At 39.1% G+C, this 16,759-nt stretch overlaps 1 protein-coding gene across 5 annotated transcripts in view; it reads right to left on the bottom strand.

Annotated features, from left to right (window-relative positions):
• The window catches only part of ppp2r5cb (protein phosphatase 2, regulatory subunit B', gamma b), a 37,427-nt gene that overhangs the window by 13,055 nt on the left and 7,613 nt on the right, over positions 1–16,759 (bottom strand). For 4 of the 5 annotated variants that reach the window (XM_030047942.1, XM_030047943.1, XM_030047944.1 and 1 more), the window contains one exon: positions 656–855. In XM_030047942.1, coding sequence (XP_029903802.1) covers positions 656–855 — 200 coding nt within the window. Of the gene's footprint in view, positions 1–655; positions 856–8,457; positions 8,626–16,759 lie in introns of those variants that run through there. The other variant, XM_030047946.1, reaches the window with a different exon arrangement.

Raw genomic sequence — 16,759 nt, 5'->3', positions numbered from 1 at the left:
GCTGATATCACAGGTGGCGAAAGCCGAGGTTAAATATGATGGGACCCTTTGGCTGTTAACCAACGCAGGTCTTCAAGAAAAGGCTGCAATTAGATAGGTGGTGTTTCAACCATCCTGGTGTTAATCCGAATTAAAAAAAAAAAAAAAAAAAAAAAAAAACACTCAATAGCAGGACCATAATAAAAGTAACCATGACCAATTCACACAGGTGGCCATTTTAACCGCTATAATCACCTTTACACTTGCTGTGGTTACCATGACAGTTGCTCAAGCTATTCTGTGGCTTCCATTTGCACAAAGCACATGCTGAGTGAGGTCCAGCTTGGTAGGCCAGAACCATTTTAGTTTAGCCCAGCTCCACCTTTTCTCCAGGTTAGCTGCTCTGGGTAAAGGAAGCTTCAGGTGCCAAATAGGCAGAATTGGCAACATAGGACAATACACAGCATCCAAAAAAAAAAACCCAAAAAAAAACACTTATCTGACACCAAGCCATGATGATGTAGTCAAATCTATCAATCTGGTATTCTTTGTAGACTGAAAAAGATACTATGAATGACTAATGGCAAATGCCATTTTGTCTGGTTTCAACAAGTTTCATCTTCATGACCATGCTAAAGCCAAGTGTATCGCTAGCCCATTCTGTTTCAGCACTGACCATGTGGACCACCTCTGGGTAGATGGGCTCTGTGATGACATTCCTGTTGTGCGTGATGTACTCCACCATCTCGCTCAGCGCTGCCCGTTTCACTTCCTTCCATTTCAGGTCACTCAGAGGGTCTGAGACAAAATCGAAGAGGACGCAGCACTGCCGCAGCTTCTGGATGAACAGTTTCTCCTGCTCTGCAGGGGGAACATCTACAACACAGAAGGAAAAGGGAGGAGGAAGGAGTCAGACTTGTCATCTCCACATTTGAAGCTCCTGCATCAGCTTCATCAAAGGAGACCAAAGTTCCATGATGGTTTTTACAAGACTGAATGACAATCCAATTTACTACCAGAAATCTATTGCACACATTTTGGACACTTATACCTTTTGTGGGAAAACAATGCAAAGAAATTTAATAACTGAAATCAAGTTTAAAAAAATAAAGAGAGAAAACACAAACAAACAAACAAAAAACTCCCTAACTGCCACGTTTGGCAATTCATGTAACTGACACCTGCTGATTTATAGGCTGTCAAATGTATGACAAATGGGATAATACAGGGTTCATAAAAAAACAGGACATTTGAGTCAATATGATATTCTCACAATATTTTGAACAAAAGTTGAATTTGAAAAAAATATTAATGACAAAGATTATTTTTATTCTAAGGCAGGGGTGTCAAACTGGTGCCATTAAGGGCCAAGAGGCTGCAGGTTTTCATTCCAACCAAAAACTCCACCAGGTGATTTCACTGATTACCTCACCTTCAAGCAGAGAGGAGGAACCAATCAGTGAAATCACCTGGTGGAGTTTTTGGTTGGAAAGAAAACCTGCAGCCTCTCGGCCCTTCATTGCGCCAGTTTGACACCCCTGTTGTAAGGCATAATGAATGCAAAACAATGTGTTTTCTCCATGTCATCAAACAATTTTAAATAAATCTATCTTTAGATCCCTGCCTTAGAGAGCTGAACACTTGAACAGAAGTCTGAAATTGTAAACAAAATGTATTGTAGAAGTTTTACCACAGCTAAAACAATAAAAAAATAAATTCATTAATTCATAAATGAAAAATAAACAAGATAATATAAAAATAATAAATAAATGAAATAAAACAAATGTCTTGAATCACAAACATTTCAAAATCATGAGGACAGGGCATCCTCAATCTCCAAGTGCTCCAGGTTTAATCTTTTTTTTTTGTCTTACTTTTTTTTTTTTTTCCCCCCAGAGTTTGGCTTGCAATTGATGCCATGCTCTCCAAAATGCAGTGAATTTTTTAAAACTTTTTTTTTTTCATTTCTAACCACTGTTCTGTAATATTTTATTAGAGATCAATAATATTTTTTATTAGAGATAAGAGTTTCTAACAGCTGAGTGGAGATCCCACTGAATACTGTAAAAATTCAATTAAAAGCCAAGTCAATCACAGTTATGCTTCAGGCTATTTAATTAACCCTTTTTAACCCCTGCATGTTGACAGATTATATCAGCCTCTGACACTTTCACAGTGTTTTCCTCCGCAGCTCAGCCATGCTCTGCCTGTGGGTGAAACACAGCCTCCTCTGGCTGCTTCTGTGTCTGTGAGGAGACAGTTTTCCCGTCACAACATGCTTGCTTCACCAGGATAGTTGTTTATTAAACTGTACACCATCAGGCATTCACACTTTACTTTGCCCAAATGCTGATCAGGGTTTGCTCCCCTCCATCCAACTTGCAGTTTTGTTAGATGGTTTAATAAATTGAATGGAGCTCTCCACAATGGGCATCATAACATTTAATAATGCACATCGCCACATTTTTGCATTGCTACGTATCGTGACATCATATATTTTTTTACTTCCCGACTCGACAACCTTTAACGTTAATAACAAGGTCATTATGACTCGTCGTAAATCTGCAAATGCACTACTAAAGGTAATATAAAAGCTAGGCACAAGATGCAGATACAAGAAAAAGTAAACATTTTGCGTAACAAATTGGGTTAGAAGAATATGGCGGTCAAAAAATAAACCAAATATCTCAGGTATAATATGTAGGGAAACAAATATTTGCTAACAACCAACATTGTTTAATTGCTGCAACATCGTTGCAGCAATTATACACTTATCACTGCCAAAGAGCCCGGGAGCTCTTGGTGCCTATGTGCATGCAATATCGACCACACAAAAGCAATCTCAAACCAATCAACGATTATTACAAGCAGCCAAAGTATTCTCACTTGTCACATTATGACACAATCTGAAGTGATGGATGCTCTGCTTTACTCGGGTTTTCCTATGGGAATGAATGTGTTACATCTAGAAAGCCCACCTCAAATAAGGAAAAACAATTCCTAATTTTTTATTTATTTATTTTTACACCACTTTCTACTAGCTCAGCATGCGTTGTACTGGAATGGTGGTGACAACAGACTGTTCTGGTATTAGGGGTGTGCAATATGACGATATTAGATTGTGGATAATTGAAATGTCTCCACGATTTGCCTTTACTGAGAGATCGGGAGCATAGCACTACTGACGCTGCTCACACAAACATTCAAAGTTGTTTAAATCAAACTTCAAATCACACCATTCACTAGTCCATTTTGCATCTTCCCTTACAGACACCAAAAAACTGATACTAGGTAGAGCCTTGGATTTCTATCCCTCCGCTTATTTGGCAATATTGCGGGGAAGATTGCCCCTAAAATAAATTCACTGTAATATGGGACTAATGTGGATTTTTCAAAACTGACGCGGTGCAAGTAACATTTATTTGATAAGACACAGCTTGTGTGGTGGATGGAAGTATGACAAACTTTTCTGACCAACTCAAAAGAAAGCATCCTGAAAAGCATGCCTGGGATCTCATGTGAGCGCATCAGCCTCAGCCACACAGCCAAAGGCCAAAACAAATATCTTTTACAAAGACATTTGTGAAAGGCACTCCGTATGACAAGACAAGTAAGCAAAGGAAAGAGGTAAGCGGCGCAGAGACATGGTACCTGCCCACGGATATGATTTCCATAAAAACTGTAGAAAATGAGTCTCAAAAGACTTCTCAGAATAGTTGACCCATGCTATGAGTTAGAGCAAGTAGTTTTTGAACACCACTATTCCACAGCTGTACTTGGACTGCTGTCACAAGATTGGAGACAAAATTCTGAAAGTCCAGTTTTTAAAAAGAGGAAAACATGACCTGTGTGACCAGTGGGTCTAACATGGTGTGGGCCTTGCAGCTGAACAACTAGACTGTGCTTTGGGCACAGACTTCATGGTGAGTGAAACCAAATAAAATAAAATAAAATGAATGTAGTCTGTTAATCTTTTTCTTTTATGTTTTGTCTCCTTGTGAGGCTATATTTTCTTAAACAGGGAAATTAGTTTGCTTGTACTTTTCAGTAACCCGCAAAATATCACCATGCAAAAGAATTGTGACCATATCGTGTACTGTGGTCTTACTCGATAGGGGTGTGCGGAGGCACCACTATTTGTGTTTGTATTTGTTCTGAGGCAAAATAATTCGGATTTGGAAAAAAAAGTGGGTGTCGATAAAACCAGAGGTGATTTTTTTTTTTTTTTTTTTTAAATCTTTGGATTTTAACTACAAATAAATATAAAATGACTGAAAATCCTGCTTGTTAAAACTACATAGGGTTGGGAAACCCACTCTAGCATCTATATATTCTGAAAATCAAAAGAAATATATTATTCACATTTTATTGTGCACTGTGACTGTTATTGTCTACTCTTTTGGTTTATTTCCATCCGCTATGCAAGATAAGATAAGATGTTCACTTGGGTAATTTATTCTGCAGAAGGCTGTTATTCGTTATTTGCCGAATATGGATTCGGATTAGGGGGCATCCCTACTGCCTGGAAAAAAATCATGATGTGATTGTTTTTGCCATATTGCCCATCCCTAAGTGGAACTGAGTTTTGGAGTTTCTATCTATTTCTATCTGTTGTGTTTTGTCTTGTTTATGTTTACCTGCTAAGGGGCTACAGATGGAAAGTACCAAGTAGCTAAATTTGATACAAAGCATCCCCTCTTACTAGTTGAGATTAATCTATTTTGTACATGGTCACTGCCAAAAGTAAAGTGAAACTGAACTTTACCCTGAAGCCAAACAGCAAAGTAATAGAACTATCAAAATGACTGAGTTATTACTTCTGACATGTTACCTTATTCAGTCAACATGGGGGTGAATTAAAACAAAACGTCAACTTGTAAGGCCTAGCTAAGGTGTCTTCCTCAAAGTCTCTGGTTTCTGAGTCAGTCTCCTCTCCCTGCGACCAACCTGCATGTGTACATCACCATGGTGACCATTGCCAGGGATAGGACTTTGGACCAGGCGCTGACCTCTGCTGCTGTTGCTGTTACTACAGTGAGTTTGAACGCAGATTTGCTGAGCCTGTCAGCTGTGGTCAAGAGTCGTGTCAGCCTTATTGACAGAAATGAATCTGACTCTGACTATATAAAACACGGCTAATCAACAATGTGAATATCCTGAGAAAATAACTCCGGTCAATTATCCATCTCTTGTGGGATATTCCCACAACAAGCAGTCTTTTATCACAACATATGCAAAAAAAGAAACATGGGTCCCTTACAGTGCCATCCCAATACCAATATGACTGATGAAGGTATCACAAAGCATTTTTTGTACCAATAATATTGTATAAATAACTAGTACTGACATAGAATAAGACCCATCAGACAAAGTGTGCCAAGTCAAACTAACTTCACCTCACAAATTTATGCCCACAGTCAGCATAGAAGCATATTTCAAGCTGTTATGATAACTACAGTCACAGTAACTAAAACATTAAATTGCACTCAAGTGTAACTAAACAGGCACCAAAATAAGATGAACTCTGATCCCAGAGAATGAAGACTCTCAAATTTGTTTTTAAGGGAGCATTCAGGGTATTTTGCTTTTTGTAGCAAACACACTGCCTCTATCATATTTTCTGCTGACAAAAAGCAGGTCATGCGATGCACACTTTGTTTCAATATACAAAACCTGCTGTATCTGCCAGTGCCAGTTAACTGTACTCAGGCACAACTCAGAGACGCTAACCACAAACTCCCACTACACAGCCAAAAACGCTAATACTGACTATAATCTGAGCAATTGACAACTTTTCTACTGGTAGTTTCTCACATTCTATACTGGTTGTCGTTGTAATGAAGTGTCAGCTGCCACCACAGAACGAAACCCTTCCACTGCATCACTGTGTATGCACAGCTCACACAAGTCCTTTTCTAAACCTCAGAAAGTGCTTTGCTCTGTACGAAAAGCAGCTCACCACAATTTTTTTCTTAAGCAACAAACATTTATGTAATGACGAGCTGGGAGTTAGAAGTCAAAGTGTGGAACACAGCCTACTACACAACAGTGATGACACACTCATCACTGGCAAATATATCACTGCTGTTTGACAAACATCCTTGTGGCCATCGTTTCTGACATTTGGCTTTTAGGTCACATTACATTAATCTGAGTTTTGTCTTTCACAGACGAGGAAATAGGGTGGGACACTGTCCCATCATATTTTCTGAATGTTTCTAAAACATTCAGTTTAAATTCAAACTGACAAACTTGTGATGTACCACTGATTCTGCAAACACCAGAATATCTTGTTTAGAGGGCTGTCAGAACATACTTCTCTCTACAAAAAAAAATCAGCCTCTTGCAATGAGAACTGCAAAATGAAATACTGCAATTTTAACTGTTCTTTCACCTATTTATTAATTGTGCAGCCATTTTAGAAATACTGCACATAAAAATGTTTGGCACTAAGAAACAGCTCCAGTTGTCAACCAACTTTATTGCCAACCTTTTCTAAGAAAACAGTCAAGAACATTGTGACGTCTGTCAGTGGCTTTATAATAACATCATATTCACTCTATCATCCAAGTGCTAGCTTAGAAAAAGGGTTTACCCAAGTGTGTGACAGGCCAGGCAAGACACCTGATGTGCTTCCCCAATGGGCTCTGGCTGTCACATCACATGGAAAAACTTCATTTAGGACTCTGTGGAATATCTTTTTGATTCTCTCTTACCACATCATCCTGTCATTTCTTACTGTGTGGGTCAGTTGCTATTGGGCCATACCACTGTTATAGGGAAAAAAAAAACCTGCTCCCGCGTTCCCTCTCTTTCGGGCCCTCTCATCACTCTCTGGCACATGCCTCTTACTAACAAGTCAAAGCATGTGTCCACCCTTTCACCAAGAGTGTCTCATCTCATCTACCCAGTGCCAAGAGGTGTCTACCTCAACCCTGCTCCTGTTACACAACAGCACTAGGGTTTCTGAACAGGCCTAAAATATTAAAAAAGGGGCATGCTGTGCAACTGCAGACTTCACATGCAGGCCTCCCTGCATGGCTGGGCTTCTAACCTTTACTCATCTACAGGCTCCAGTTTGTAGCCAGGGGAACAGGTTGTGGTCACAAACTGCTCTCAGGTAATCATGTCAAAGCGACCACCATGGAAGAACATGTAAAGTGCCAAAAGACTGGGACAAATTTGTACTGTGCCTCAGTGTAGATCTATCAATATAAATTTCGAGAGTTGACTACATTCTAATATTTCACTCTTATGCTCATTTGGCTTTTTGCCATACTGCATAAGTGTGCTGGCTGGAATGGACTAAGTGACTGATTCCATCTTCTTGAAAAAGGTGCAGTAAGTGTACAAGTCCGGGGCCTTCAACAACTTGAAATGCATGTTTGTTAGCCTTCTAACACATTGCTCACTGCTGCACAAGACCAGCATCAGTCTGGCTGTGTGTGTGTGTGTGTGTGTGTGTGTGTGTGTGTGTGTGTTTAAGAGTGGGAAGAAGGGGATTTACTGCAGAACTGGTATAAATCAGCACAACCCCAGTGCTAAGTTATGGTCATTTGCACATTTGAACGTGGAAATTATTATTAAACTGACATTTTGCACCCAATTCTGGGCAGCATAGCTTGCACTAGGTTCATCTAGTCTTGTTTCTTCAAAACCAACATGCTGCGCTTAAGGCGTACTATTACAGGACCAACACAAGTCACAACAGCAAAACAAATATCCTGGTGCTTGCAGCACTAGTAAATACATGCTACAAACTTTTATGGGGTAAGCATGGCACTTCCACAGGTGTTTTTAAGAGATGATTACAAGGGAAATGACAATTTTTAGCCTTGAAATTGTCCTTCACAAACATTCATTCACAAGAGGCATGTGTGCATACATTCAATAACATCTTCTATTTTAAATGAACAGAATACATTTCAAATACTTTGTTGTGGATCCCAGCTTCAGGCTTATCTAATTTAACCGTGATTACAAAGCCTGTTCTGAGAGTAATCACAATCAAGCCTGGCTTTCCCAGTTACAGAGTATAGATCTGTCAAGTGACACCACACACCCATATACAATACGGGCACGCGCACACACACTGACAACAGACTCTGACCTCACTTCCTTTGACATTAGCAGTCTTGATGGGGGATGGGAGACTCAAAACTAGCCCTCCTCCTTCTCACTCACTCTCTCCCTCCCTCGCTGAAGCTAAGCTATGCAATGCCCTGGCAAAAGCCTTCCTCATTGACATACAATCACAATCTCACGCTTCCTCCTCCAAAAATACATGTCACTAAGACAAAGAGGATAAAAACCCTCAGTCACTCTTAACAGCTTCTACAAAACTCTTCTGAGATAAGTTTTTTTGACAACAAGATCCCATTTAGCAGCTATAGTTGCTAAACGGCAACAACATTCTTACCCACCTCCCCTCAATACACATACACAGAGCAGCAAAGGAAGCAGATCTCTTATTCTCACCTCTAAAATGCATGAGGGCCACAGGCTGGAAAGGCCCATTGGAGCTTGGTGCATCCAGAACCATCCCGCTGGCAGTTCTAGTACATGCCAACATCAGTGAGCTGAGGCAGGAGAGAGGAGAGCAGAGGGCAGCCCAGGCTAAGGCGAGGAGCCAGCCTCCATTTTAGCACAAACACTCGGAGCAGAAAATGAAGCTCCCCTGCTGCTGGAGGGAACCAGCTAGTTAGTGATGTCATTCCTCACAGTAGCCGCCTGGTTGGCTGGCGACGATCACATGGGCTGGCTGTCAGAATAAATAAACATGAGGGAAGGGATTGGCTGGTAGGTTGAGGGGGGAGGGGTGGGACCTTTACTGTGATTGGAGCAAGAGCAGCTAGACTGTCAGAGTAAAGAGCATGCCAAACACTACGGATCTCACATCAGTTCACCCTGATATTGAAACAAATACTAGGACAAAACCAGGAAAAAATACCATGTAACATGCAGGCTGCAGCAAATCAGCAGAGAGGAAAGATGATTTCCATTTCTTTTACTAATCATCTCTCGCTCACAGCCACACACACAGTTCAACCCACAACAAACCTCAACACCACAAGTGATGTAACAAATTATAATACTAGAGTTTAACATTAAAAAATGCCACATAAAAAATAAATAAATAAATAAATAAATAATATAAAAATAAAACCACAAGTTGCAGGCATGGAAGCCACAGACCAACTGAAGATGTGCTAGTTGCATAATACAACCACAACATAACCTGCAAAACAGACCTCAACAATTACCTGAAGTTTGTTCAAAGCAAGAGACTAGCTAGCAGTGCCTGTCCGGTGACCGGGTCACCGGACAGGCCTTTCTCTCTCTCTCTCTCTCCCCCATCTCTGTGTGTGCATGTGTGTGTGTGTGCTTATTTGCTTGACAGATGGCTCTCCAGGAGCACAGTCCAAGCCCAGGTGTATGTGACAGAGAAACAGGAAGGCAGGAAGTCTCTATGTGAGCAACACAGGATGTGTCGATGCAGTGAGCAACACTGTCTGCCTCAGCAGCACCGAGTACGAAATCATTCACTGTTTGCTACACAAAGGTCATGTCTATACCGACTGTTAAATCCAGAAAGATCATACTAACCGAGCTATGTGCAATTAAAATGAGTGCTTTGATAAAAGTGTATCAATAAATGAACGGTGGCATGAATCTATAAATGAATCTATAAAAGTCTATATAAAGATTTGGTAGGATATAAGAGTCATTTTTGAGTGTCATTTATCAGTACAATTTCTACATAATATCTAAAAAAGCTGCAGATTTATTAACTCCACTGAAATTCACTACTGTTGACCATCTGGCAAATCAGTCAACCCACTGTGGGCTGAATTTTCACTTCCTTCATCTGGGTTGATTACCATTTTAGAGAAAAAAGTTATTTTTCAAACCAGCAAATAAAGTAAATAATTCTCCCTAGTTACTGGTAATTAACTCTTAAACCCTGGCTGAACCCTACCTAGAATTGCAGAAAAGGTGCATCTGGCTCAACCTCAGACATTGAAGTCTGTCTGGCTTTAATATACAGCAGCAGAAATGCAACTCTGCCCCCTTGTATAATGAAAACATTTGATGCCGCTCTAATTATGAGAGTAACCAATGTTACTGGAGCCACTGCTACATGGTATTCATTGGGATTCAAATCAATTGTCTTTAGGTTCCATAAATAATTAGTGGTTGACGGATTGTGAAGATGGGAGCTCTAGTCTAAATGAATAATGAGCTCTTACTTAATATTTTGTTCCCCTGTCATGGGGCAAGTACCCATCAGAAGATCTGTTGTTACAATTATCCTCCAAATGCTCCTTTGGCACATGTTGCCACCAGGCTACATTTTTCCCTGTGTCCTGGCTATTCCCAGCAGTGGAAATGGAATGACCTTGTGAGGCATCATGAGTCTGTCCCAGATGGGACAGAGAGCTTTTTTGGTTTATGTTTTAGCATAGATTTCTCAGAGTTCTGTGTTAATGGCATCAGACCAGCCTAAATATAAACAGCTGAGTGGTTCATTCATGGGTCTGCTGATCCCTCCATCACAATGCTTTGGTCCTCTGTAGTAAGTGCTTAGAGCTTAAGTCTATTTGGAGAAACAGGCCAAGCAACACAGTTCAGGACACAAGCGCTTTTAAGAGCAGCAGCACTTAATTTCTGCCTAAAGGAGCTCCCAAACATAGAAACACATCTTTATCTGTATCCTGGATCAATATTACACAAAGGCTGTAGCAGTGGGCGGCGTATGGTCTTTGAGCCAAGCCTCAAATTGGGAACACCATTAATATGTAATTAAAAAAAAAAAAAAAAAAAAAAAAGCACAATTTCAGAGTTTTCATGTTCAGGCTAGGCTTCTGAATGATTAAACCATACACTAACAACATACCACATGCATACAAAAACAAATGTATATAGTTTCTCTTGTTTTGTTAGCGATCCAAAGTTTTGCCACAGAGTGAGTGTCCAATGCATCGCAATATTATAATATTATGACCGTTAGCATACATTAAGCATACAAAGGACTGAGGGGCAGTTGTGTGCTTCACTGGTCTGTCAATGTGCCTGTCAACATGCTGGCTCATGCACTGCCATTCTTCTACTTTTCCCTGTTGTGTGATTATTGTCTTGTGAGTAGGAATCATAGTGGGAAATTAGCACCAGTCAAAAGCTAGTAAAATATTAAAGTGGCTGGTAGATCTTCACTTTAAAAAAAAAAAAAAAAAAAAAAAAAAAAGTTAATTTCTCATCTTGGTTGGTATGTTTTAGGGATGCTCCATAATATCTCATCTTGATATTTAAAATCAAATATGTGTATCGGCCCAAAAAGAAAATGTCTGCCGATATGTGAAATAGGTCAAGTTTAACCTGGTTGTGGCTATTGCTGGGATTGTCTCAGAGAGAGCATCAACCAAGCCTGTTCAAGCAGGATGAATCTTTGTTTGAAAATAAATAAATAAATAAATAAAATGTTACATCAAAATAAATATGGCATGTTTTACATAACCTAAGTTGAAGCAGTTTTCTTATTTTGCCCAGGGAGTGTGTACATTATGAAAAGCATTGTATTTTATATCTGCATCTGCCACCGGGCCATCATGATAATCAAAGGCATTTTATTCACATTAACATTAAGATATGTTCATCCCGCAACAGGTGAGACTTGATGTTCTCTGCAAGCAGGTGGAAAAAAAACATATGTGCATCTATCGTATCGGCCAAGACTTGGACAATATCAGCATATCAGAAATTGTCCAATATAGAGCCCAATATCGTGCATCTCAAGTATATTTGGCTGTCTTAGTATTTCACTCTGCCCTATGACTGTATAAGTCTGTTATGTAGTTGGACCTCAGTGTGAATATCTTTAACAGTGACCAGCAGGTTTCATAGTGACCTTGGTTTATGTGTGTGTGTGTTTGTGTGTATGGGAAGGTGGGGGAATCTTAGAAGTTGGCTGTCTAGTGTATGAGTAGGATGGCTCCAGTTTTGGTTTGTTTCATATTGTGCTTGTACTTGGTGTGTATTGTGCAGAGTGTGTTTTTTATGGCTTGCAATGTGTCAAATGTACTGACTGCGCAAGAGCTGAAACAATTCCTCAAGGAACTTAAATAATTTGATTGCTAAAAATCCTCAGTTCAAAGTCTGCCTCAAGGCTTTGTTTCATGTACAGAGCTCTATAGAGCAGGGGCTGTGGAGCCAACAGACGATAATTACCGTGACACGAACATGTGATTTGAGTGTGTGAGTTGCAAACTATGGTGGCAAGATGGGGGGAGCGAGAGAATACATAAGTGAAGAATGAGGAGAGGCAGGATCACCTAGAACACAGCAGAAACTGTGTAAACCTTGAGGCCTACAGTGGCTACAACCAGTGTTTTCCACTACAGGGGCTGACAACAGCTGAGTGTCTATTCTCTTGCTGCTAGGGCTGTCTACTTTGTTGACTGAGGTGCAAGACTCCTGAAAAGTATAATACTTCTGAAAAGTACCCATGATACCAACCATTTCCCTGGTGAAGTGAGGCGAACATGTTGTGCTATTTGACGAGAGGCACTGCCAAATATGGCACACAAACCTCTACCAACACAAGAGAACTGCATCTTACCCGAGTCGGCCTTCAAGTCCCAAGTCAGGACAGAGCAGAGATGAGAATCATAAGCAGCGACAATCTCTCGATACCCAGGTCTCACTGAGCTGCTGTCAGCTCCTTGCTATCATTACACTGCATTGAGCTGCATCAAGCTTTACTCAGTAAAAATAAGTATTGGGCGATGGGAAGTTACTATGTTATCATGATCTGTTAAAATGTAATCTTGTCAAATTTAGTTTTTGGTGAGAAACTTAAATTGTAACTTTCTAACACTAATTCTAACATATGGCTTATGATACATAGATATAATATAGCACTTTATACATTAAACAGGTTTTGTTTGGAAAGATAATGATTTATATGGTTAAATATGCAATAAAAAAAAATAGATTTGTCTGAAAGAAAACAGTAATTTTCATTTTAAGAAACCTGACCTACTTTTTTTTTTTTTTTAAATATTGCTATTGCTGTTTAAAAATAGGATAATCAATAGAATACTTGTTTACTAAAATTATCAATAGCTGCCGCCCTATATTGTATAGGAGATCTTGTTTTGTGGTAATACAATTTATTACTATATGCTGTGTTTTATGAAATGTGTGTAGACACTTGTTGCACTTAAGCTATAGGCTAATTACTGCCTGAATTTGCTCTTTTAGGTGAAGCCTTTTAAAAGCCTTTTTCTTGGCCAGGGACTCCAGATGAAAATTAGTCAACCATAACTAGTTATGGCACATTTACATTTGACAATGTTGATCATGTGTTCCCATGTTTAATAGCCAAAGACCTGCTTGTTTGCACATCACAGCTGTGACTCTGGGTTTGATAGTGCATAGACCGACATCTATGGGAGAAAGATGATATAACCAATACGACTGAGACTGAGGAAAAAAACATGACTGGCATAAAATTGCACTACTGTGACAAAACTATTTCATACACATACCTTTATTTACTTATATTCAGAACTTATGCTAAGTGATAAAGTTAGATCAGAGATGTCTTATTTGTCATGCGAGATCAGACAAAAAATGAAATATTTAAAATTGGTTTTCCATTTATGAAAACACTGTTATTTCCATTTTATAAAAGCAATAAGCCACATAAGGTCAATCTTGAGTCATGACTTGCACCTCTCTTTGCTATCCTAAAGCCACTGCAATTGGCTTACCAGTTGAACATTTGCAGACTGAAGGAGGAAACAAAGGTGAGAATCATACACCAATCTGTTATATATAGGGCCAATAATCGCCTTTTATTTATAATAATGGGATATCAATCAGTCCATGTTGTTCACTTATGATATGGAGGTTCCTCTGGGATCACGATTAGTAACTGATTTTATTATTAATTTATTTAGTTTAGAGACGTCTGATCACAGTCATCACTCCAGTACATCTATTTTTTTTTTTTTTTTTTTTATTATTATTACACCAACCTCAGAGGCAGCAATTTGTAAATTTAAACTAAAATTGAGTCTGAAAGCCTGCTATTAAACCTGCCTTGTCCTGCCTTATGTTTGCCTCATACTAAGTTTTTTTTTTTTTTTTTTTTTTTCAGGAATTTCAGAGAAATCAGTCCCATGAACACTGCAGTGTGATGCATTTTCAGAGCGACTGATATCTAGGTTCATTTTCAATCAGATTTGATTGCTGTCCAGACAGGGTTTATTGTGCCAGACATAAATTAGGAGTGAACCAATGTCAGCTCTACAAATTAGATGATGTGTACCTGCAAACTGCCATGCACACAGGTGCTTAAGCTATTACTATTATTACCAGTAACAGCAGAATGTTTTATTTATTTTTAAGTATTATTATTGATGAATACATACAAAATAAGTCATGATACAACCAAAAACACCCAAAATGCCTGAGAGAATAAGTGTTTAGTAATTGATTGCAATGCAAACTGGAAACTGCTTCCTGCTGAAAACTTTGGTATCCCTATTAAACCTCAACCTCTAAGTGCTCTCCATCGCATATCAAGGTTGTTATAAACAGGCATTAGGAAAACAGTGGCAAAATCTACATGTTTCTCATCAGGCTTTGTTGTCACATTGCAGGATCATATTGACACCTGATGATACTTAAGTATTGTGGTACTTTATGGGTGATGTGTCAAATTTCTATGAATAACAAAGTTCATCCCTCTCAACATGAGAGACCAGAAATGCACACTGTTACTCTTAGTGAAAACTAAGATCTAGGCACAGTCAGACGTATAACTGCCCTCTGCCCCATGTATGCACTTGCTACTGTCTCAGAATTATCTTTTGATTAATTACTGGCAAATAATCAAAGAGACATTTCCCTGATGTTCTTGACAGCATAGAACCATTTCTGTAATATGAGCTCAGTGATATCTTTCTGGGTAACTGGAATCAACAGCAGTAAATTAGCTGTCGATCAAGAGCAGCCTGTATAGAGCAAAACAAACTAATAAACACATAAAACAACAAAGTGATAAATGAAAACAATAAAAAATACAACAACATACTGGGATACTGTTAAAATGTGCAATAATTGATCACATAGATTTTTGCTGAGGTAGCCTGATTATTGTGAGGTGTAGCCTTAAAGCACAGCATTATTCCAAAACTGTGGTTTCCTTAATAGTAATGCAAAAATTGCCCAAGGGTTATTTGATAAACAAGGTGATATTTTGAGTCGTTCAGCGCACAATATTTTGCACACTGATGAAAAAAATGTTTAATCTTTCCTTTTATCTAGAGTTTCACAGAAGTCAGCACAGACAGGCTATGCTAATTGCAATGCACTGCCAGAACCTATTACATGGTTCAATGATTTTAAAACTTTGCAGGTATATCATGGTGTTTGATAGGTTGGTGAGGGTGTAAACACTTGTGAGCACAGACTCATTGCTAATACAGGAGAAAAAATAAAAGCGTAGCTTGCCTAATTTTGAACCCGCTGCCTTCAATATATACAGTATATAAACACACACAATGGAGCCTTGTTCCTTACAACCTTGTTTATCCAAAGCCTTCACAAACACATCTCCTTCAAGAATCTGAAACAGTGAAATGTTCCAAAATTATGCAGAATTGCTAAGGCTGCGCAAATATTAAACTTTTATTGAAAAACCTCAAGCAATACCATGCACAGACTAATCTGCAGTTTAAATGATTTACATGCACAAACCAGCAATGAAACCCCAACAGTTATACAAAATAAATGGAATCAATTATACATTTTAAAGGGTTTTGTTTACTGTGCATAGCTAAAAGGTCAGGGGCAGGTTACATCACATGTGTTTTCACAGGGAAAGGTTTGCCCTAGTTCGCTAATACTTCTCAATTAAGTAGTACACTCTCTCACCAGAAGATGGAGACAAACCCTGCAGGACATTTAGTTTCAGCTGTTGGGCTTCTCGTTTGAAAGGGAACACATACAGAGGCAACAACTGTTGTCTGTGCCTTTTGGCAAATACGCCTGCCCTTCAAACAGACCAAAATGAAAACAGGCACCTGTTTGAAGTGTTAACTGTACTGTTTTTTCCCCTCAAGGTGCATTTGTTTCCCTGTTTACATTCTACATTTAGAAAGATATCCAGCATATATACTGAATCCATTATTCCAAAATGCACAAACATCTAATAAAGCCAAAATGAAACACTTGTAGCTTATAAACAACACATTACCTAAACATGCAAGCACAAGCAGAGGTCAGTTTCTCATTAGGTCTACTGGAGGAAGCAACGAAACCAACATTAAACTTAAGGTAGCTCAACTATACACTGAGTTACAAGAGCACTGCATTTAGTGGTGAGTTCATGGGGAGGGCCTACTTCTGGTCAAGGTATTTGGTTTAGCCTCAACCTTGTAACTCTCCATGAAAGCCTCATGGACAAGTGTCTCTGTCAGGAGGAGGTGAGCATGCCTGGAATGAAAACAAGCCTAGCAAGGTGCCTGTTTAGACAGGACTAACTGATAACATCTACCGGACCACTGTGGGACAGTGTTTGTAGAAAGTTATCAAAGTTCTCACTAGGGTGTGGGACGTGAACAGTCTATCAGAAATTAAGTTATCCTTTTCTGACAGTGAGTTTAATAGCAAACCAGGCTAAAGAATATACACGTATAAATCATAGTGGGAACAACTTCCTAGTCTGTCCAGTAAGTCTCAAGGAAGTGACTGAGTGGCGAAAGGTCACATT

Source organism: Myripristis murdjan, chromosome 24 (assembly GCF_902150065.1).
Source record: "Myripristis murdjan chromosome 24, fMyrMur1.1, whole genome shotgun sequence".
In the NCBI taxonomy this organism is placed as follows: Eukaryota; Metazoa; Chordata; class Actinopteri; order Holocentriformes; family Holocentridae; genus Myripristis; species Myripristis murdjan.
Note: the sequence above shows the minus strand (reverse complement) of the source record. Positions and strands in the feature narration are given on the sequence as shown.